This window comes from Ascidiella aspersa, chromosome 4, assembly GCF_963924565.1.
Source record: "Ascidiella aspersa chromosome 4, kaAscAspe10.2, whole genome shotgun sequence".
In the NCBI taxonomy this organism is placed as follows: Eukaryota; Metazoa; Chordata; class Ascidiacea; order Phlebobranchia; family Ascidiidae; genus Ascidiella; species Ascidiella aspersa.
The window spans coordinates 17,393,165-17,415,901 of record NC_139450.1 but is presented as its reverse complement, the minus strand read 5'-3'; the positions used below and the strand labels follow the sequence as shown (position 1 = coordinate 17,415,901).

At 34.3% G+C, this 22,737-nt stretch overlaps 3 protein-coding genes across 5 annotated transcripts in view; 2 read left to right on the top strand and 1 right to left on the bottom strand.

Moving 5' to 3' along the window:
- Positions 1-59: 59 nt before the first annotated feature.
- Positions 60-9,827, top strand: LOC146148459 (atlastin-1-like). Of its 2 annotated transcripts, XM_083387763.1 has the most exons (9): positions 60-443; positions 932-991; positions 1,064-1,131; positions 1,755-1,877; positions 5,732-5,878; positions 5,953-6,012; positions 8,754-8,934; positions 9,054-9,244; positions 9,622-9,827. In XM_083387763.1, exons 1-9 carry the CDS (start codon positions 401-403, stop codon positions 9,757-9,759), a joined length of 1,011 nt encoding a protein of 336 aa, XP_083243889.1. In that variant the 5' UTR covers positions 60-400; the 3' UTR covers positions 9,760-9,827. The 2 variants fall into 2 exon arrangements, with proteins under 2 accessions (XP_083243889.1, XP_083243888.1); XM_083387762.1 differs by having other exon boundaries at positions 932-1,131.
- On the top strand, positions 9,768-16,366 carry LOC146148458 (uncharacterized). The gene is made up of 12 exons (XM_083387761.1): positions 9,768-10,018; positions 10,093-10,170; positions 10,526-10,747; positions 12,046-12,114; positions 12,190-12,399; positions 12,483-12,539; positions 13,831-14,013; positions 14,162-14,236; positions 14,294-14,461; positions 14,533-14,589; positions 14,755-14,921; positions 15,182-16,366. The coding sequence occupies exons 1-12, from the start codon at positions 9,884-9,886 to the stop codon at positions 15,843-15,845; spliced, it is 2,085 nt and encodes a 694-aa protein (XP_083243887.1). The 5' UTR covers positions 9,768-9,883; the 3' UTR covers positions 15,846-16,366.
- Positions 16,367-20,157: 3,791 nt separating this feature from the next.
- The window catches only part of LOC146148456 (uncharacterized), a 46,922-nt gene continuing 44,342 nt past the window's right edge, over positions 20,158-22,737 (bottom strand). For both annotated transcript variants that reach the window (XM_083386347.1, XM_083386348.1), the window contains 3 exons: positions 21,725-21,897; positions 21,335-21,551; positions 20,158-21,164 (listed from right to left, as the gene is read on the bottom strand). In XM_083386347.1, the coding sequence (XP_083242473.1) occupies positions 20,688-21,164; positions 21,335-21,551; positions 21,725-21,897 (867 nt within the window). In that variant the 3' untranslated portion in view covers positions 20,158-20,687. The remainder of the gene's footprint in view (positions 21,165-21,334; positions 21,552-21,724; positions 21,898-22,737) is intronic.

The following is a 22,737-nucleotide window of genomic DNA, read 5'->3' as shown; positions in this document are numbered from 1 at the left end:
CTAAATTAATTTGGTAGTCTATTGAATCAACACCCAAAGTATCAGACAAAGTACCGATATTATTGGACATCTTTATCGCACATCTAAGATTTCATTAAAAAGTGCCATGAAATGCCGGCTGGGGCCACAGCCCAGTATTCCACCCATTTACTTTAATAAAGTAGGCTAGATAAAAAAGCAATGCAGTCATTTAGGTGTCATATAACTCACCTATTCAATCTACTACAAATGTCAGACTCCCAAATTAATTAGTCTTACTAGAGTCCTACTCCAGAAAAAGTAGCCCAGATCTACTCCAAACGCACTAGTTTAAATTAACATTAAGTGTTTTGTTTAACAGTAATGGAGGCCAACCATCAGCATCTCATATTTAAAGATTAGAATTTGCTGTACCGGTAGTATGTCTGGAAATAAACCACTATCGATGGTGAAGGAATTTGACAGTAAGAATGAATATTAAAATAAAAAATTCTAAGTTATTTTTTTAATAGAAACTACAAGTTTTGATATATATCTGTATTCGTTTTGACACAATTTTCTACTTTGACTCAATGAAACACGGTTGTGCTAAACTTTTTTTAATTCCTTTATGCAATTTAGGGTTCAACAGTGTCATCTATAAAATATTAGGAAATTTCATGTATATAACTAATGTTGCTTTAACTGAATAAGTAATAACAAATTAACTAACATTGTAAAGATTTTAATTTTTTAATATGTTTTGGAGTGCCACAATGAGTTTACAAACTATTACTTGTTATATCAATTTCTGCATTATGAATTGTTTCTTTCATATTACTCACTTGGCTACAGGATATTGACATATGTTGGTACCGGGTCAAATGATTTTCCATGCAGCTAATTCGGAGCAGAAGTAGCATTGCTCCAAAGGTTTTAATTTCATCCAGTTGTAGCCTTTCAATGTTTTCAGGTTTACAAGTTATACTGAAGAAAACGGACCAATCAAGTGAATTTTTTGCTGATATTGGAAGTGAGGTTGCAAACATTTTTTCCAAGATTCCCAAGCATGCTAAACCTTTCACACTTTTTGTTTGTGGAACAGCGATGGAGGAAAAACTTGTCTTTTATGCACTGTTGAATCTATACCTTAAACTTTTAGTGGATTCCAAGGTATAAAAACTATGCTGATAGCAGGATAAGCAGTAAGCTCCTTCATTTTAGTTGTATTTTGAACTAGGGGCATTTAAGGGCTGTGGAAATTGGCTGGCTAAAACGCTTAACTACCAAGCTCATAAAAATTGCTAAATAGAATAGCAAACTTCATAAAGAGTTTTTGTGATTATTTTTTACAAAAAAATTAAAAAATGCCTGTTTTTTTGTTTTGTAGTGAACTGATTGGGGATTTGGGGAATTTTATTAAATAAATTGAAATTTTGCAATATTTATTCATTTTTTATGGTATGTTGAAAAAGAAAACAGAATTTAATTATGTACATCTTTTAATAAATCACTCAGATTACACCCAATAAAATACTTTGCATTAGGGTGAAAATAATTAGATCACAGTCTAAACTCTAGATCAAAATACTTTTTACTAAAATTACCAATTAAAAATACAATATTATGGCATTTGTAATCTTTCCTCCTCTTAAGTGACCTCAATTGTTTCTTAGATTATTTATAATTGAGATACTTACATATTGATTCCACCCACCAATGCATTATGGTTTATCTAATATTTTAGTTTACACTGCACTGAAAGAATAAAAAATATTTTACAATTTTTGTTTCAGCAATGTGTTGATGGAGCAATTGAATTGGTGTTGCCACCTGACTCTTTCATCTCACTTGCCAAAGATATTAAAGGCCTTACCATCACCAAGAATCCAATAATGAGTTGTGTGGATGACGCAAAGGTTTTACTAATATTTATATAGTCAAGCGTAGGGTTGCAAAATTCCCGGGAATTTTCACAGCGGAAACTTTCCATGGAAATTTTGGGAATTAACGGGAATTTTGGGAAATTTTCGGAAACTTTTAAAACAATCTTAGTTTGATATTGAAACAGGAAATAATGGCCTTATACTGTGAAAACAACACTGACCGGTCTGGGCCAAAATATCCCCAGCTTACGGTAGCTAAATCTTTAAAATTTGTTGTTTTGTGAGTTACAAAGTCGTTGTACTAGTTCAGGGGTCGGTAACCTACGGCCCGTCAAAGTAATTCATCCGGCCCGCCGCCTATTTGACAAAATAGACACGAGTCCATTTCACATACTTTTTGACTATTTTAACTACGTAAGTTCGAAAAATTTTCCCGCTAAGCGCGAATGATCTTCATACATCCGGTTGGTTTACGTTTTGTAATGTCTTTTCAAAAGATTAGTGCTTCTTTACCGTTGCGGCGTGGAAAGCTGACAAGTGCGTCCCGGACAAACAGAAAACGTATTTAAATTTTTTTGTCTTTTTTTAAACATTTTATTATTTTCAGCAGCATAATAAAAACTGGAAAGAAATTTAAAAGAAATAACGGTATACCAAAAAAAATGTGCTCACTTGGCTCGCCAGGCCCAGACTTTTGAAAACTTAGCAAATATTGAATTAGACTAACCAATAAAGTTATCGCGTTTCTTCAAATTAGTTTCATTATACTTTTCATTAGTAGTATGGATGACGACGTGTGGACTCGAATTTTAACCAAACAAACGCTTTTTTAGCGCTTTGCGCGAACACTTTACTGCCTCCTTAAATGTAATTAAACACATCTTTAAGTGCAAACAAACGATACCCGCCTGATTTACAGTTGTTCTAACATTTTAATAACACAATTCTTAGTTAACTTATTGCGCGGCCCCAGAGACCTTTCTAGTTTGGTTTTGGCCCGCGACCACAAAAAGGTTGCCGACCCCTGTACTAGTTGCTGCCGGTTAGCATCTCCTCCTGCTCGTCTAAAAATGCTCAAGATAGGTTTTTAATATTTTTTTCTGGTTAGTAAAATATTTAACAAATGTTTTAAACATAATAAATGCCAAATTTAAAAATTCCCAATATTTCCATTATTCCCGGGTCCTTCAAAATTCCCGGAAAGTTTCCAAAATTCCCGGAAACTTTCCACCCCTTTACAACCCTAGTCAAGCGGGATAAAAAAAAACAATTTTAGCTAACTTGTCTGCCTAATTTTTGTTTTTCGCAACAGAAGTGTAATTTTTCATTCTTATTGAGCTTATGGGTCTACCTTTCCAACCACATAAAGGATTTTTAATTTTATTATAAAATCAAAAAAAATTTTACAAAATCTGTTGTTGTTTTTTACCCTGATGAAAGGACAAAAAAAAAACAATGCCGGGGTAAAAAAAAACAAGTGTACACTAGGACCATTTATAATGATTTATAGAAGCAGGTTTGACTTTATTTAAGTAAATAGACTAAAAATGCTCTTTCAAAGCCACAACAACACACAAATTTCATGAATACCTTTAATGGAAAGAGAATTTGAGTAAAAAAATAACATATTTTATGATTACATTATGGTACCCAAATTTGCACCTGTTTAAAATATTTTTAGCAACTAATTTCTCCCTGGTAAATTAAAACTGTGCCTTTCAACAGTTCGCACTGGTCATCAGTGGTATTTCTAGGTCCCAGAAGAAGTAAATTCCCTCAACAACATGAGTTTTTAGATTTGTGGGCCAGTCCAGGGACAACCTGGAATTATTAACTTTTTCTTATTTTTTATGAAGAAAATTGCTAAGTTGCCTTTATTTCATCCTCATCATTACAAAAACATTCATATCTTTCCCCTATGTTATGGGACAAGCCTAAAATAATTGCTCAAGTCTATTTCTGTGATCAGCACTTGTTTAGGTCCTGGGCCAATTGTTATGTTTACTAAAAATAAATTTTCTACTTTTTCTACTAAGGTAAATTTATAGAAGTCTAACATCTCAAGATAATTACTTTCCTACTGTTAAGGCAAATTTTGATAAATTAACCTGAAGAGAATAACCCTAGAAGTTTCAATTTAATCTATTTTGCCTGTTTGAGCATAATAATGCCTTCATGTCGTATTGATTTGGATCGCGATACACTTAGTTGAAAATATTGGGTACATCGGTATCAGAATCAGAATAAAATTTTAAGTCCCTATTCATGACTGATTAATTTCTTCAAATGTTTCACTTTCTTTTGGCACTAATGTTACCTGGTATTCATTCATTTTGGTATATAGCTTTAAATTTTCTGAATAAAACTAAAAAGTTTGGTTATTTTACCCAAAGTACATGTCTGTTAGTTGTCTACCTTCGTGTTTTTAGCTCATGGTCTATAAATAAGCCTCATTATGTAGCTTTGGTATTGGTACATATTGGCTAGGCATATTTAGTTCACTTTTTAAACCAAAAAATTACAAAATAAAATTGTGGGGTAAAAAAAAAATTATATTGGGGTAATAAAAAACACTGTTTTTTTTTACCCCGTTCCCATAGAATCGATCAGGGTAAAAAAAATATCTAAAAAACTTAAACAGCTAGGAATGTAAGGTATTTTTTGTTTAATAGATCAATGTTATGACACAACACAGAATAAAGGCCATTGCCACAAACTTGGTTGTATAGGAATTACACAAACGTTTCTAATGGTCTTACAAACCTTTTTAAGATACGAATTTAACAACTATTGTTTAAACTAGCATAACTTTACTCGGAGAAAAAAAAATTAAAATGGTTGAGGGCGTATTGGTTAGGCCAAGAATGTATTTTTTACCTAAAACAGAAATTAAAAAAAGAATTATATATACTTTAGGTGTGATGACATTGTTTTTTTTTTACCCCAACTTTAGCAAAAAATTTTTTTACCCCAAGTGACTATATATTTTTAGTTTAAAAAAAGGAAATGTTATTTAGTTGTTTTGTCTTGATTTTAACACATTGTCTGTTTCTTATAAATTAGAGGTTTCCGACTAATGACATTTAATTTTATTTATTTTTCAATGCAACTCATTCATTGTGTGATCAGTCCCATCGCAAATTAAAAAAAATCACTTTTATACAACATGAATAAACATTTCTTCTGGGTCAGTAATTGCGTAATATAGATAAGTACTCCCCAAACATTTAGGCAAACCTTAATTTTTTTTAGGGTGTTATTATTTTTGTAAAAAAAACATGGCACCTTCTATAATAAATTTTGTAAACCTAATTGTGACTCATACATTTCATGGCGCCTTTGTGCTTTGTCACATGATAAATTTTAATTGTTTTCTGTGGCTCAATAGGGAAGAACCAGCAAGCACAACAACTTGCCCTCTCGAACAAATTTTGTTTTGATATATTTTTTAGCCGAACTAAGGAACTTCCATGTGGTAAATTTATGCATTCTTAAGCTAAATAGTGGTGTAAATCTTTCATGTCATTAAGAAAGCGACAAATCAAATATAGTGTGTTTTTCTAACATGACATTTATTTAATTTAGCACTTTATGTAAATCTTTAATATTTAGGAACTCCCCTTATCTTATATATTTGTAGTTTTGTGGTTCGTTTAAATTAAAACTTTCCCCATTTTCTTGAGAAAAAATGAACTATTTTGAGGAGCTTTGTGCTATTTGGTTGGGTTTGTGTATTGCATAAATATTTGGGACCAATCAGCCTATAAATATGACCATAGGTAACTCATTGATCCCCTTGGTGTAAAGGCTGTGTTATGCTCTACTATAATATATTAAAGGTAGTATATGTTTGCCGAAATATGTAAAAGATAAATTAATTTTTTAAGAAAGTAGCATTGTTTCTGCTACATTCACAAACATTGTCACAAGATGAGGTTTCTTCTACTGCTTTCAACCTTGGTGCTATGCTCAGTTCTGTGATATTTTTTAATGTTAAAGGTAAAATCACTGAAAAAGATCTGGAACATTTAAAGGTGAAAATTAGTTTGCCAGTAACTTGATAAATATTTAAATAGCCTAATAAAGAAATACTTTTTTATTTTTTCAGTTATTTGTTAAATATGGAGAGGAAGTAGTAGAATTTGCTGAAGTTGAAACTGTTTTCCAGGTAATTATTCAACACCAATGTGATTTTAAATTTTCTGTAATTTTTAAAAACTAATTTATACACATTAGAAGTCATAACAACATCATAGGTTAAATTATTTTAAATTGACAAATCAGACCATGTGTAAACAAATGTGAAAACACATATTCGGTAAATGAATAATAAAAAAATATATTTTGAAAACGTCTAATAAAAGCAGCAAATTTATTACTATATCCAGTATATAGAACAGTGGTTCTTAACTGTTTATCCCTGCATGTCACCTTGTGTTTTTTTCTTGTCGCTGCATGCTAACTAGTTTTATGAAAAACTAGCTTGAGATTATGTTTTATAAACCCAAAACTAAATCTTGTTTCCTAAATTCAACACAGTTGTTAGATTGAGTGGGTCAATTTAATGACTAAGAGAGAATATTACCTGAAAAGCTTTTGTGTGGTCCACTGGTTAAGAACTACTATTTTGTACATAAAAATTGTTGTCTAGCATGAAATAATACCCATAACAAAAGGTTTAAAACTATTTAGGAATTTTACCCTGTTCTACAACAGTGGAAGTGGTTTCCAATCAAAGCAATTAGCAATTCTATTCAAAATATTTTATATTTTAATGCCTCTCGAAAAATCTAGACATGTCAATCTGTTAAGGGTTTTCTTGTGGAGATTAAATTTAAACTATAAGTATGACCAATATTTTTATGTCTTCAATATGCTGTTGCTGCCAGGCATTGTTTTAATGGTACAATTGATCTTCTGGCAAAAAAATATTAAAGTGCCAACGTTGCGACCACCTATTCGGGCAATCTTCTTCAAGGCAAATTGCAACTAAAGGCGAAAACATATACATATATATGACAAAATTTACCTGTTAGGTCAAAATTTGTCAAAATTATTTAAAGTCAGAATCGAATAAAAATGCACATAAATCGTTTACAAAATTAAAAAAACTCTAGTCAGCTTTTTGAACAGCTTTTTTTTTTTTTTTTTTGAGAAAGAATGAAACGTAATGTTGCCCAGCTCCAACTTCTTGTAGCTGCAGCTACTGGTATAATTTGAGAAAAAATACTGCTAGCTGATCTTTTAAAGTTAAACGAAAACATTTTTTTTTTTTTCAAATTTAGCTATTTAGAAAAGCAGAAAATTTATCAAAACTGTTCAGTACCGAATCACAGTTTTGCCAATAATTACAGTCATATCCTGGTTACCTGGACAATAAGGTTGAGTTGAATATTTGGTAGACTTAGTCTTAGTAGTGCTAAAGGAATAGTTCAGTGTAGGTCCAGTATATATTTTACGTTCTGCAAAATATCAAAGCAAATACTCGAGGGCGACTTTTACCAATTCACTCGTTAAAAAAAGCCAATGTGGTTGGATCCACAAGTTTGTGCTAAGTATGCCAAATTAACGGTTGCAGAGCAAACACTTTTTTATGTCCGACTACATAATTAGTTGAATGTGGTTTTAATGCCATTACAGATATTTTGACCAAAAAAGAGGAACATCTGACATTTGCATACGCGGAGATCTTTAGGCAAAACTGACCTGCTTTTCTCCTCAATGTTATGTAAATTTTTTGAGTTTTTAAGGGAGGAATATAAAAAAAACTTATAAGAACCACTGATTTAGCCTATATTCAACGACAATATACAGTATACATGAACAGAATTAACCTCCGAGGCCTCACTGTTTTGGATAAATGTATTGAACAGAATTTGCTGTCTTTTTTCGCTTGTGATTTGCAATTATCCCATTTTCTATTTCGATAACTTAACCTTTGGTAATTTTGGGCAATTATTTTCTGCAAATATTCTCTGCAATTACGTTGCATTTCAACCGTTAACACCACATTTTTCTAATTTGGCATTTTTATAGTTGTTTGTCATTTTGAAATGCAAAAACATCAACTAAGTATTTACATGAGTTTTGCTTTATCCGAAAAAATAACTTGATTGTCGACTGGTAGAAACACCTAAAACTTGTTGTGGACGATGCCAAGACACTATAATGCAGTATTTCAAAAAACAATTGGTTATTTAATTTAATGTATTTCTATGAGGTCAAAATTTTGTTAAAATAAATTATTTTCAGGTTAAAATTTGTCAAAATTTTTAAATTTCTTACTTTTTAGGTCAAACTATAATCACCCTAATTATCACATATTTGGCAACAATCATTTCTGATTTAGAAGGAGAAGTTATCAGCAAAATGTCATTAGTTACTGAATTTTTGTTATACCTAAGAATAATAATGGAACTACATCATATTAAAATAAATCAGGAGTTTATGTTCCAGTGTAGTGCCAAAAGCATATATAAGTATATACAAATGTTATTTCCAAACAAACAAGGCAAAAAGCAAAGCTCTTCATTTATATATACAGTCTTTATTTATTGCTGCAATATTTCTTTAACTTTAAAATTAAAATATAGAAGTGTTTGACATTACTTCCCCACAATGTTTTTTTATCTAGCAAAACCCACATCAGTAACATAAATGTAAAGTTTATATTGGCCAACAACATTTTTTTCAATGTAATGTATACTCCTTGTTCCCAAAGTGATAACTATTCTTTTTCCACACTCAGTAAATTTTAAGCCAACAAATTTTACTTGCCTTTTCTAACACTGCTTATTTTTAATGATAAAAAACACAATTGTTGGTATATCTTATCTAAATATATTTTATTCCAGTTAGGACTTGTTTGATTTACCCTTTTCTATCTTAACACAGTATACTTTGATTCAGAATTTAATATTTGTTGTTCATGATTGGAAAAACATTGAAGAATGTGCATTGATTTCTGCTGATCAATATTTGCACTCTGTATTTGAGGACCTGAGAAAAAGGGGCTCTAACCTACATTACATTGAAACTGCATTCGTTTCATGTAGTTGTCTGCTACTTCCTAGTTTGCATAAATCATCAGGTTGGAATAATATTTACACTTAACAATTTGTTAAACAAAGATTTATGTTTAATCTTTGACTAATAAGCTAATTATTGGCAAAAGTAGTTTAATATAAAAAAAATATTTCTACATTTTAGGTAATAAAATTACACAACTGTCTCAGTACTACCGTGATGAGGTTTCGTCCAAGATCCTCATAGAGTTAGCATATGTTGATCAAATGTTATATTCATATGAAGCCAACCCACATATGTTTATTGATTGGGCAGTGCAATGTGCAAACATCATTCAACAGCCAACATCCAATATAATGAAAACAATGTTACAGGTATTATTACTTGTAGTATATTGAACTTTTTTATGACATGTATCGTACTATTTAATGTGCTCTTCAGCTTTCATATTTCAGTAATGTTTGGTCGTTATGTGACACACCAAAGGTGTTAACCTCTATGTAGGCCAAATCTTGTTGAAAGGTTTAAAGAGAAAAGCAGATTTTACTAATATTTTTTATCAATTATTGTTAAGAAATACTTTCCTAAAAAGTATGTAGAACCTCATTTAATGCTTTGCAGTGTTTTTTATTGAGAACAAAACGTGTAGAGCTTTCTTTAAATTGTTTTAACCATAATTTATGTTTCTCTAGCGGGATTCTATAAATTTTATTTTGTATTAAAAAAATAAAATAATTATTTTTATGTTTAGAAAAGTCAGTTTGCAGATGCAGTTAAAACGCTCTATAAACAGAGAGCAAAATATGCAGAAGTTCTTTGCAATGTAAGTTTGTTAATTTACTTTATGATGCTAAAATTGAATTACAATACCAAAAAAAAGTTTTCTTAAACATTTGTGGTTTTGTATTGTAAATATTAGCATATAATACTTTTCAAACAAATCTTTGAAGGAAACGCTTTTTGCAACATCGAAATCGAGTTTTGAATCAATCTGTCATATTGCTGAGTTTAATATGCAAAATTGCATGTCATCCCTCGTACCTCCAGAGGTTGAAAAAAACGACTGGTATACCAAGCTATTGGAAATGCAAAAAGAAAGGATGGGAAGAACTAAAGCTGACATAAAATCTGTTTTTGATTGCAGACAGGTTTTCGGAAAAAACATTTTAGAATTTGTTTTGTGCATAGACAACCTCTGAATAACTATACTTCGTATTCACAGGTAAAACTGCAAACAAAGCCCAACGATTTTAAAAAGGAAATGGATCTGGTTGAGAATTTTCGCAAAATGATAGAAATGGTGAATTTTGTAGTATTTTTGTTACAGCAATACATATTTTCTTTCATTCCATTATAACGGTTTCTGAAACGATATATTTATATTCACTTAAAGATTGGAATTTATCAAGCAAAAATTGCAACTATAGCGATGCTTACACGGGACTCCCCCTTGTCCAATAAAGCATTAGTACAGATAGCTTGTTTTTTGAGAAAGTTTCTGTTTTTTGCATTAAGATTCCTTCTAGAACACCATCTTTGTGCATTCCTAATTTCTATTACACACAAAGATTTTATCTAATAGCGAGTTATATCTAAAAAGTGATACCTACTACTCAAATTCATCAACGGTTAAATGTTTCTATAATATAATGTAGGAGCATTCAACGGAAGCATTTCCCATGGTTACGCTTTTTAGTCTTGCCAACAAGCACCTGCAATCAAAAACTGCTGAGTTCCCATTGATAAGGGTTTTCAAACAAGTTCCTGAAGATTTGTCTGGTTATAGTGATTTTATGGAACATTTACATGCAATCAAATACATTTTTAATATAGTCATTTCAGACTATGATGACCCAACCAAAGAAATTTCTCAAAATGTGAGATGTTGCATAAACATTTTTACTTGTGTGTATACTGTATAACCCTAAACGTTTAATTTAAACTGCAGAAAACATTTGTAATTCGTAAACCTTTATTATAGTTAAATTATTAATACCAGGGTTGGATCACCTACGGCCGCCAATGCAAATCATCCTGCCCGCCGCCTCTTTTTTAAACTGGGAACGAGGAATTGCCTTATATAGTTTAACTACATTACCTAAGCCTAATCTTATTGACTTTCTGGGACGTTTGCGTTTTTAGGGATTTTCTCAGTCCAATGTCGCCACGCATATCATATACCTCTCAACAATGAATAGCTTCGCCAACGTATAGTCTAATATACTCATGACAATGTATTTTATCGCGCTTTGCATGAATACTAAATGGATTTCAAATTTAAAATAACATCGGAAGTATTTCGTCCGTTTTCAAACTTTTCAAAAAAACAAGTGGCACTGTTGACAAATATAGTTCCTCAGAGTAAGTACCTACTCTAACCTGATAGTGATAAAGCACTCATGTGCGAAAGCTCGCTAACAGTGAAATACTATTTGTCAATAATGCCACTTGTTTTAAGTTTTGGAATAAGACAAATACTACTATTGATCTAGATCAGCGGTTCCCAAACTGGGTTCCGCGGACCAATTGGGGTCTTATATCAAATATTTGCAACGGGTCCACCAGGCAAAATTTTTAGAAAAGTTTGGGAACCGCTGATCTAGATTAAATTAAATTTATGGCACTTCGCTCAAGTATTTTTTATACAGCGATTTCTTTGTGACATGGATCCTCTCAAACATTTTCAAACATGCAATTTGTGCGAAATATTAGTTCTTGGACAATTTTAACGTACTTACAATGTGGCAATTGTAACGTAAGTAGCACGTCTCCAATCAAGAAATTAACAAGATGTGCTTTAACATAATTTTTCGATGGAGATCTTTGCAGCTATAAATCTGTAGGCCAGATTACCTTACAATTTCTGTGCTTCTCTTTTTGTGTGCATTTAGTACGGAACGCCGAGACTTTACTAAGAAAAGGTTGCCCACTCCTGATTTATACAGTAAAAAAGTTTCAATACAATATCTTTTCAAAAGATAAAGTTACGAGCGTTTGTACAACTTTAAACAGCTGCAATAAGTTCCTTTCATTTTTGTTTGTTCAAACCCTATGAATTAAGAAACATCAAAATCAACTGAATCAAAAGTATACCTTTCTGCAATATATTGTATTATTGAATTATATCGGCCAAAATTTAATTTTCGGGACATAACTTGTTTACATATATTTTTAGTTGCAGCTCGCTGATGAACTGTATGCCAAGCGCAAAGAACTCATGGCCTCCTACTATGCATTCTTTATTGTAAGTTGTTTTACGTCCTCTCGCCCTCACGAGTTTCAAACATCAGATTTTAGTTTTACATTTCTTTCTCAACAGGATAAAGGTCTCAGCCAGCCCAGCGACGCAGTATTTGCTACCGAACACAAAAAGTTAGCAGAGTTGCTTATGAAGCAGTTTCTTGAAAATGTAACTCCGGAGGAACTCAGCTGCACTTATTTTCAGTACAACAAGCAGGCAATCGTTAAATTTTTTGAAGAGCGGAGGCTTAATCTTGGCAATGATTTCAAAAATGAACGACTTAAAGCGGTAAAATGTTTTATGCGACAAATACTTATGCTGTTTAGGTATATACTTATATAAAACTGTTGTAAAGATTATTATACATTTAGGCTCGCATTTACAACCTTGTCCATGACGCAGTTGATTTCTATCGTGCCGCGATGAAGGTTAGTCTTTTTTTATTAAACTACTACTTCCATGTTATGTTATGTGCCAATTCTTTCAAATATTTAGAAAATAGGTTTTCGTGATATTTATTTTATATCGGCCTCAAAAATAATTTCATTTAACTTCATGAACGTGCAATTTTAAAATGACTTGGTAAACAAAACTTAAAAGTGACATGTATAGTTTCCTATTAGGTAACACTAATGTCATCCTTTACATCCAATCGGTTTCGAGTATTGTTTAAAAGTTCCAGCATGGCTCTCTTTAGTAGCATTTAAAAATGAACAATATTTTTGAATTAAAGGACACGGTCCTTAAAATTGTCGTTCTTTTATATCTTATGGCGCTTAACTCTTCCCGTAAAAAGAATAACGACTATCAAAATACCTGACACTGAGTTTCCAAAGGCAGAATAATTTAGTCTCCTGAATAGCTCTTGAACAATGAGACAACTAATATGCCGTGATTCTTCTTTTAGTTGATAATTTTTACTAAATATTTACTTTACTTAATACTGTGGTAAAGCGTTAAGCAGTCATCATGACCAATTGTTTTAATTCTAAAACCGGCGAGGTTTGTTAGCCATAGAACTACCACCCTTGTGTACTGTTAGTAGCTTCAACTGACTAATTATATTTGCGGCCGCACATCAATCTGAAAAGGGGCGTTATACGTAACAATAGAATGCAAAATATCTGAAAACGCCAATCTAGAAATCAGCTTCTATTTAAATAGATTTCTTTTTCAATCATTTTAGTTTTGAAGTTTTGTTTTGGCCTTCATGGAACCCTAAAACAAGTTAGCGTAAATTTATGTGATTTCCGTCACCAGAGTAACGAAAGAAACAAAAAAGGAATTCACATAGACCGCATGTGAACCCGTCATAGGATGTTAGTCACTAAAAGTATAATCAACATGGCTAATATGTAAAAAGAACCATACTTTACATCCTTTGTAAATATTATGGTATTTTCTTCGTCGTACTGGCCAACCTAGCGAACCTTTATGATAATTTTTTGAAATCAGGTAGCCTATCGAGGTGTACCATGTAGATAAGCCTAGAATAGAAAAAATCGCAATAAAACCGTTGCATGTTATTAATTACAGACCTATGACGGTAAAACGCGGTCTCCATATGGTTAACTCTGTAATTTATCATACCTGCTATAGACATATATTGTCTTCCCAGAAAATCGTTAGATGGCCGCATTTTAATTCGTTAAAAAGTTTATCATGGCCCCTTTAAATGCTGATTGATTTATCACGTTGTTTAATACTACTACTGTCAAGGAATATTTGGAAGCAAACGAACTTTCGTGTGAAGAGTATCACGAAAAAGCCATAAAACGTGTCAATGCTCAAGTTCTTGAGAAATCAAAGCTCTGGGAAAACGAAGATTTTAGAAAACCGCTAAAAATAAATTTTACGAAAAAGGTTGCACCAGAAAGGGTGTTCTTCTCTTCGCTTTTTGAGGTACGGTATCTTTTAATTTTTCGGTTGTAAAAAATAATTAAATTAATACTGTCGGCGGATATTTGGCAGCCGATTTTTCTATTCCCTTTGTTTGTGCATGGGATATTAATGTTAATACAAACTAAACGTTTGATAACCTTTGTTTCAGACGCAATCTGAAGCAATCCGCACAAAACAAATTGGTGTAATTAAAGAGAAGTATCAGGAACTGATGGATGCCGGGGTAAGGTATTTTTTAAGGTCAAATAAGCAGTTAGGAAATTCGCTGTGGTTTATTTAGATTTTGGTTGCTAACGTTGACTTTAAAGCGCTACATAGAGCGTCGCTTGCCGCCGCGGTGTCAAAAAGCCAATTTAGCAATCAACCAAGCAAGAAAGACAAAGACATAATCGAAAAAAAATTGAGTGGAGTTAAAAAAATGTACAGCAGGATTGCTGATTTGAAGAAGGTATAAAGCTATGAACTTAAATTTTAACATTAATTATTTCCAGTGAATAATAACGTTAAATCTATATTCAGCAATTAAAAAGATGTTCGACTCTTCAAAGTGAAGTACAACAACAAATTGAAAACTCGGTAAGATAGAAATATAAACCTTAGGGCGTTGTAAAGCCAAACAATTGTTTAAAACACTTTGATGTCGCAAAAGTGTGTTTTATGATTTAGACCAGAAAAGCATTTTTCTGAGATTTTTAAGGTAATTTTAGCAAAATATGTACATCTAGAAATTCGACTTTTTAGATGTTGACTCCATTCTTTCTCGCACAAGATATTTTGTGCTCCGAGATAAGCAAATCCGGAAGATTTTCAATGGTCAAGTACGCACGTCATCAATTGCAAGGCGAGATGGCGATGAAATGTTTTACGTTAAAGGGAGACAAGAAAACAGATGAAGAACTATACGAACGGTAATAGGGCTAGTCGATTTCTTTGAACAGCTTTTTTTGCAAAAAAACAAACAAATAGCAGCAAAATATTAAAAAACATTCAAATTGGTGGCTTTTTTAATTAACCGTTAACCATAAAAAAACAAGAAAACAATCAATCCTGCTTAGTTGGTTCATTGCATAATCAAACGCTGGACAAAGGATTATTAACTTACCTAATCACATCAACTCGCCTGACACTCTTTAAACCACACTTTCATGTCACCATTCATGTTTTACAGTATCTTAACCGGCATCGAAATGTTCCACTTGCTACGTCATGTCAACGTCGTCCGAGCCATTGGTTTCACTCGCTGGAAGACCTCACTGGGTGTCGCCCTCGAATACATGGGAGGAAACACTTTACAAGAAGTGCTGGAAAGCAACTCCACCATCCACGGAGTTGTGCTGGCCCGCTTTTGTGCCGACATCGCTTCGGGGATGACTTTCCTCCAGCTAAACCCAGAGCTCCTTATTGGGGACATCACCATCGGTGACATATTGGTGGATCCGGACCTCCGCTGCAAGGTCGGAGGATTCAAGTTTAGCAATTACGTCCGCGATGAAGAAGAAGCAGATGAAGTGGAAAGAGACTCGCGGTGCGGAGCGCCTGCTCTCGGAGCGATCATGCGCTTTATAATGCACCAGAACAAGGAGGACGTGGCCGAACTGCGAAAACGCGACGCGTGTGAAATGTACAACCTGATAGGTGAGGAAGCGCAAAAGTGCCTTTCGAACACCACGAGTTGCGCCCAAGTTTCCCAGCGAATGACTGCTGCTGTTCACCAGGTCTCGCCGCGCGATCTCTGCTCTGAATTAAACGTGGCACTCTCTAAATTAGGGGATATCGACCAAAAAGGCCATTTGCAACCCACCGGCCTGTTGCGCCCCCTCGCGGAACAGTAGACGCAAGGATGAAATGAAAGTTACTTGCGAAACCGAATAAGGTTGCCTTATTTCTGAATAGTATGGTATAAAAAAATCCTCACCCAACTGACGATTCGCCCAACGATGTAACAAGCCAATAACATTAAACCACTACATCGCATTATAAGGTTGCTACCTAATTATAAAAAGTTTGGTTAAGTACTATAAAACCTTTATTATTTTTTCATCAGTAAGATTTACATTCGGAAATTAATGTCAGATCCCTGCCAACTTTCTGAAAAAGTGACAATTATTTGAGTGGAAACAAGATTTTAAATGACGTTTCGAAAGCGTTTGGTGCTTTATTTTGTTGCTGTGACATCATATATAAGACGAATATTTTTTGACCTCAAAAATTTAAATTTAAACCAAACATATATATTTTTGACTTATTAGGAATACAATGATTTAATAAACAATGTATTTGCAGTACTGCATTGGTATCTGGGCGTCTTCAGTCAATTGTTAAGTTAATGTGTAGGGGAGGTGCGGGACCCATGGAACGGAATTGTTTTTTCGATAATATCTTTCGAATTACAACTCAAAAACACTTGTGGTTATTTTCTGTGGAAAGCTTACAGCTATGGGTACCTACATGGAAAAAAATAATTGAAATCTGACATATCCTTCTAAGTTTTTTTTTTAAATATAAAAAACGTAACTTTTTGTTCCATCGGTCCCACCCCACAGGACCTATGGAACACCCCATGGGACCTATGGAACAGAGCAAGACTGCATCTAAAAACACTGCGCTAAGTATTCCTGAAGTGCATAACTACTCAGTTAATGGTGTAGAAACAATAGCACAAGAAAATGTATTTTCAGAAATAAAATAAAAACACATGGAAACAAGCATGAAACGCTAACATTTTTTTTTATTTCTGTTATAATTTGCAACCCGATTTTATGATATCAATTATTTTTCTTTTTAAAAAAACATATCTGCAAATATAATAATAGTCTAATGTGCGATTTCACCGAGTCCGACTCTGACTCTAGGGCCTGTATTCCGCCAATTTACGTAACTAAATACGATGGATATGCAGCAATCCACTCACATGGATGTCATATAATTCATCCACTCACAATAAATGGTTCGAAAATATCCACCATATTCTATTTCGCTATTACGAACTGCAATTGACGGCAATATCAGTTTTTGGTACTGCTCATGCGCACGTCAGACTCGGGACTCTGATAGTTTTATGTGGTCTTACTCGAGTCCGACTCCCTCCGCAGCCCTGGCCATCAGTAAACAACCCCTTTAAGATGTTCTGGTCTTAAAAGTTGGCATACTAATATCCTCAAAATCTAAGAATGTCATCACAACATGATCGAGAGACCAATGGAACAGACAAAGGTCCTCTAATCGCCATTTTTAATAAAAACACTCATGGCTATAGCCAGTACTCTGAACCAAATTAATCAAACTAACTTTCAACATGTACCTAGATATCCTCTCTCTCTCCACAAAAAAGTATTCACTGCCCTACGATTACCTAAAGACTATCAAATCACCTTACGAATATCAAGCTAAAAAGTACATTTTTCACCTAGAAAAGTAAAGATGTTGGGTTCCCGACACTGATCCAGTCTATGTTGAGATGGCACGAACTTGAATTTAAGCAAACAGTTTGGAAAGATTTCAATCGTTTCGGCGCTACCCATGGGCGCCCGCACGGGGGGCAAGGGGGGGGGACCTTGCCCCCCCCCCCCTGGAATTTCAAAAGCGATTTTAGTATTATTTATAAATGTAATCTGTAGCCTATTACTTATGAAGGTTAAATATATTATACATTATCCATTGCCCACAGTGGCGTATCCAGGGGGAGGGGGGGGAGTTCTTACCCTCTTTTTGTAAGTGATATTATCGTTTTTGCCATGGTTTAACAAACTGTTCGAAGCGGCGTGCTTTTTAAGTAAGTGGGTCACGCGTCTTAATCTAATGAGAAACCAAAAAAAAGGTCGACCGTAAACGCTGGATAGTTTATCTCTTTCGTTATTTGTTTAGGTTGACTGATTAGCAAGTGTGCATTCGACAATTGACAACCCAAGTCAAACCTTATTTCCTTTTTTCTCGCTGAAAAACGTCGAGTTATAGCCTACGCAGTATGTTCCTCGCTGTTCGGTCTCTGCGCTGGTATCCGATGTTGGTGTAACATCAACATTTGTTCAACCGAAGCAGATTCTTAAAAGGAGGTATAATGGTGACCAAAGTCTCCATTTTTAAGTAATGATGGTTAACGCAAAATTATGCTATTTAAGCATTTTCCTTGCAGGTGGTGAAAGACGTGTGATTCTACAACAATTAATAACACATATTTCACGGTCTTGGTTTGTTTTTGTTGCCTGAAGTTAACGATTGATGCACACCGTGACACAGTGCACACCGTGGTTTCGCTGTCGACGACGCAAGTGGTCGATTTTGCTCGGCGTATTTGGCTGTTTCTGATTAGTTTTTTTTTTATCACGTTTTGCAATCATCAATCTGTGACGTCATACTGTCACTTTTTTATGACATCATAATTCATTAACGTCAGACGAAAAATAGGGGAATTCCCTAAGTTGAAAATTCAGGAACCCCCCTTTTTGATTTTGCCCCCCCCCTGAAAAATTTTCTGCGGGCGCCCCTGGCACTACCCAATTATTTTACCCTTCGCGTCCCATACTTTGAAATCCGCTGATCAAGCAAAAAGTTCGAGCTGAACCAAACGCAATAAACCATGCTGCATATCCTACTATAGCCCTTGTATATTGCTATAATAAAGATGAAGTGTTGATGGATATTTAAGACTAAATTTTAAAAAGTTTTCGCCAACAGGGCTTCGCACGAATTCTGCGTCTTAAAAAAACGCTAAAGGTCCTCCCTGATTAATAGTTGTTGTAATGAAATGCTTTAAAACTACACGTCTAACCAGAAATTTATTACAGCCCGCCGAAACCTGCATGAGATTGGTTCCGGCTTTTGAATTGGAATTAATTGCCGACCCCTGATTTACAATATCACTACACAACTGGAACATACAATAATACTTATAGCGAAACAACAACTAAAGTGGAATAATCTATAGTACCATACAGTTAATATCAACGACACAATAATGCAATAGAGCAATTATATTTAGGACTGTATAACCTCAACCCGTCGAAAGGTGGGACCCGTAGAAACAATACCTAACCGTCTAAATTACTGAATCGCCTAAATTAAAGGTTCTCAATCTGGGGTAATCTTGAGATTACAAGGAAGGATATGGTATTTATTTGAGCATATTTATGTTTTTTTATTTATTTAAACGTATTTACGTTCATGTATTTATTTCAGCCTTATTTGTGTATATAGCCTAATTAGGTGATTAGTTTATCGTTTGTAAAATATTGTGCAAAAACTAGTTGTTTTAGCCTATTTGGTTTTCAATTCGATAGAATTTCAGTTGCACAAGCACCGACGTGCGTTTTAATGCTCGTGTCGTTTTTCTTGACCTATTTTCATGCTATCTCTAAGTTGTGGCAGGGCGCACACAGGCAATCCCGTTCAAAACAAATATTTTTTATTTATTTATTTTGTTTTATTATTATTATTATTATTTTTCTGTGACCACGGGCGAGCGTCATGTTGAATTAGACATTTTTCTAAGAGGCCCATTTCTCGCACATGAGGGGGGTGATAAGTGCATTGACATGCATACAATAGGTAGACGTGGGGTTTTCGGAACAGGTGTTCGTTTTGATTTTTACAAGGACCCAACTTGATTTTGGTACACAGGGTGAACATTTTGCCCAAATTAATTTGATAAATCTAATTATCTCGGCACTAAATTTGTAGCAAAGCTCCTTCAAAAAAACTGGTCAGGTATCCACTCAAAATCTCACTCGAAGCAAAATAATATACCTTGATTATTTTTGTCTGATTATAATTCCCCCTTTTATTACGTCATATGGCGGTTTATGCTTTAATTATTTGCATATCATTTAGCGCAGTAGTTCCCAACCTGTGGTACGCGAAGGCTTTTCAGGTGGTGCGCGAGTAGTTTCCGTTTTTTTACAAAAATATGGATCCACAAGTTTATATTTTGTTTATCTGGTTTTGTTTACAATTTTTTTCCCCTATTCTTAATTCCTGTGGTTTCGTATCATTACGATTTTCAAAACACAGATCATGTCGATTGTCAACAAGGAGCAAAGTCGCTCCCTTTAAAAGCCATACCACGCTGTGGGACAGTGAGCGTTAATTATGTCTAAAGATTGTTCTTGGTAGATATCATCTATGAATAGCCTATTACAATGTTGAACAGAAAATTACAACCAGATATATTTTGTTAACATCTCATTGTGTAGGAAGTCTAGGCTGTGAACACCAAAAAACGTAAAATGTTATACGGCGCCTTTATGCCGAAAACATTGCCAAACCATAATGTAAAACATACTATAAAACAAGAATATATACGTGCGAAGCGCGAAGAATTTTGCGTTTACATAGTTAAACAATATAAAAATTATTATTAGCCACATCAACTTATAAAATACAGTACAGTAAATGCACTTTGCACAGGTATTACGAGGCCCACAACTACATGATAACACTAAACTATTCAAATATAACTCGCGGCCCACTAAAAATGACTCTGCGGCCCACATTTGGGCGGCGGTCAACAGTTTCCTCACTGGGTTAAGGGGTTAGGGGATTATTGGTCAATTTTGGTTTTATTAGGGTATTGATGTAAAAAAATTTGGTTTTATTAGGGTATTGATGTTATTCCAATTTCGGTATTGTCCGTGCAACTAATTTCACCGAAACAGTTCGGCGTGATGAAGCAAGAGAGGCTAAATCGCACCAAAGGGAACAAGGTCAGTCGGTCGCTGAACAACCTTCCATTCCTCATGTGTGCTCCACAACTGCTCGTACATTGCCTGGACTGAACAGTGGTTAAGGCGCTCCTGAAGCGTGTCCCGCACCGACCAGCTGCTCGTCTCATTGGAAAGACAACTTCGCATCTCACAATCAAGTGTACGAAAGAGTTCAGCGTCGCTAAACTTCTCGCCAACCTGACCGACACCATCCAAGCTCTTCTTTAACTTCGCGATTTTCTTGTTTCTGACGCAGAAATCTATCCCCTTTTCTGGTATATCCCGAACCAAAACAGCGTGTATTAACCGGCCTAGATGAGAAACATCACTCAAATCAGTCGAAGTAGTTTGGGAAAAGTTTTTAAATTTAAATGCAGTGACTTTGCAGTGTAGGTCGCGATCCAGGAGCACATCATGGATATTCACATTCCCAACAGTCAGATTGTTCGATTCCTGACATACAAAGGATTGAATGAGAGTCAACAGACAATGTTTCAAATACAACTAACTATGGCTTTAAGTTTGTAGACAAGTTATATTTAATAAAAAAAAAACATGTTGAGATTTAATTCTCTTTCTCTCTCTCTCTATGTATATATATATTTATATAACGATAAAAATACCTGTAGGAAGGCAAATGCAGAAGCGATCTCCGTGCAGAAGCGAAGTTTCATTGGCACTTGAATATTGACCCTGCTGTCGAGGATTAATTGGCTAAGACTTCCACCAGCCATGTACTCGAGAGCGACACCTATACCGCCCTCCCAACAAGTATAGCCAATTACCTGGACGACGTTTGCGTGATGTACCAAGTGAAACATTTCAATGCCTCGAGTAAGACTAAAAAGTAAAATCAATTTCAGTGTACACAATGAAGAGGAAGGGATAGAATTCTTTACGAGATTTTGACAAATTTGTACACAACAAAGGGTCTATAAATTTACTCTTAACAAGAGCACTACATCATTAAAAAAATCAGCGACTCTGTTTACAAAAAGTAATTTTCTGCTTACGGTTGGAGAAATTCTCGGAGCTTTTCTTTTTCACACGCAACATTGTGACACTTGAGTGCCATTTCTCCGTGGACCTTGTGAAAGGCGTACTTTACCGTTGAAAAACTTCCACTTTCTATTTTACATGATTTTGAACAAAGGATCTCGGGAACCGGGATAAAGGAAAGCATGGTCTACAACAGAAAAAAAACTTCCAAATAAACGAGAATAATGCGAGAATCTTTGTAAAGCTTGTTAAAAAATAAGTCGCCGATCTAAAGTATCTATGCACGTGACTACGTGAGGCATAGCTAGAAAAACAGCATGTAGTGAAATTTGAACTTAGTCGTCGGTCATACATACTACAATTGCCGAAATAACAACATTTTTGCACGAAAGTTGAACAAATATTTCCTGTTGCTTATTGCATCCTGATGGTTCGTACAACATCATTTATCGCAGAGCAGGCAATGGTGCTAACGTGAATAAAACTTGCTCTAATATTAAAGAAGGCGTTATAGTAATAGCTTAAAGCAGTGCTTTCCAACCTTTTTCAGTTGGCGACCCAAATTTAACACAAGTTTTATTGTGCGACCCACAATGAGGTATAACCAAACAGTGAAGTTACATAAAACCTGCATCTTTACTACTGGTGTACGTACTGAAATAGTTAATGCAACACAACACATCTAATTGTTACGTATTAGTGATATTGTTGTATAAATGTTACGTAATAATAATGCAATAATTTCTCGAATAATTGAAAACTGTAACATTTAGAAATGCTTCGCGACCCACCTAAAATAGCCTCGCGACTCACCAATAAACCGGTCGCGACCCACTGGTTGGGAAACACTATGGTTTAAAGTACACTACAGGCAAGTTCATTCTTGTCTTTCCTTGCTTACACGGGAGCATTTTACAGAGTACTCTTAATACAGCACATATTAACCAGGTGAGACGCTAACAACTGAAAAAATATAAAACATCCATTTATATTTTTTCACATCTCTTTGGCTTAGCTCATTGGGCTT

What these genes read in the sequence shown, in the direction of transcription:
- LOC146148458 (XM_083387761.1), top strand. Translation starts at nt 9,884, where the DNA reads ATGCAAAATTGCATGTCATCCCTCGTACCTCCAGAGGTTGAAAAAAAC. An exon ending in CCAAAGAAATTTCTCAAAAT is followed by an intron (nt 10,748 to 12,045) that starts GTGAGATGTTGC and finishes ATATATTTTTAG; the next exon opens with TTGCAGCTCGCTGATGAACT. An exon ending in CCTACTATGCATTCTTTATT is followed by an intron (nt 12,115 to 12,189) that starts GTAAGTTGTTTT and finishes CTTTCTCAACAG; the next exon opens with GATAAAGGTCTCAGCCAGCC.
- LOC146148459 (XM_083387762.1), top strand. Translation starts at nt 401, where the DNA reads ATGTCTGGAAATAAACCACTATCGATGGTGAAGGAATTTGACA. An exon ending in AACTTTTAGTGGATTCCAAG is followed by an intron (nt 1,132 to 1,754) that starts GTATAAAAACTA and finishes TTTTTGTTTCAG; the next exon opens with CAATGTGTTGATGGAGCAAT. An exon ending in GTTGTGTGGATGACGCAAAG is followed by an intron (nt 1,878 to 5,731) that starts GTTTTACTAATA and finishes TAATTTTTTAAG; the next exon opens with AAAGTAGCATTGTTTCTGCT.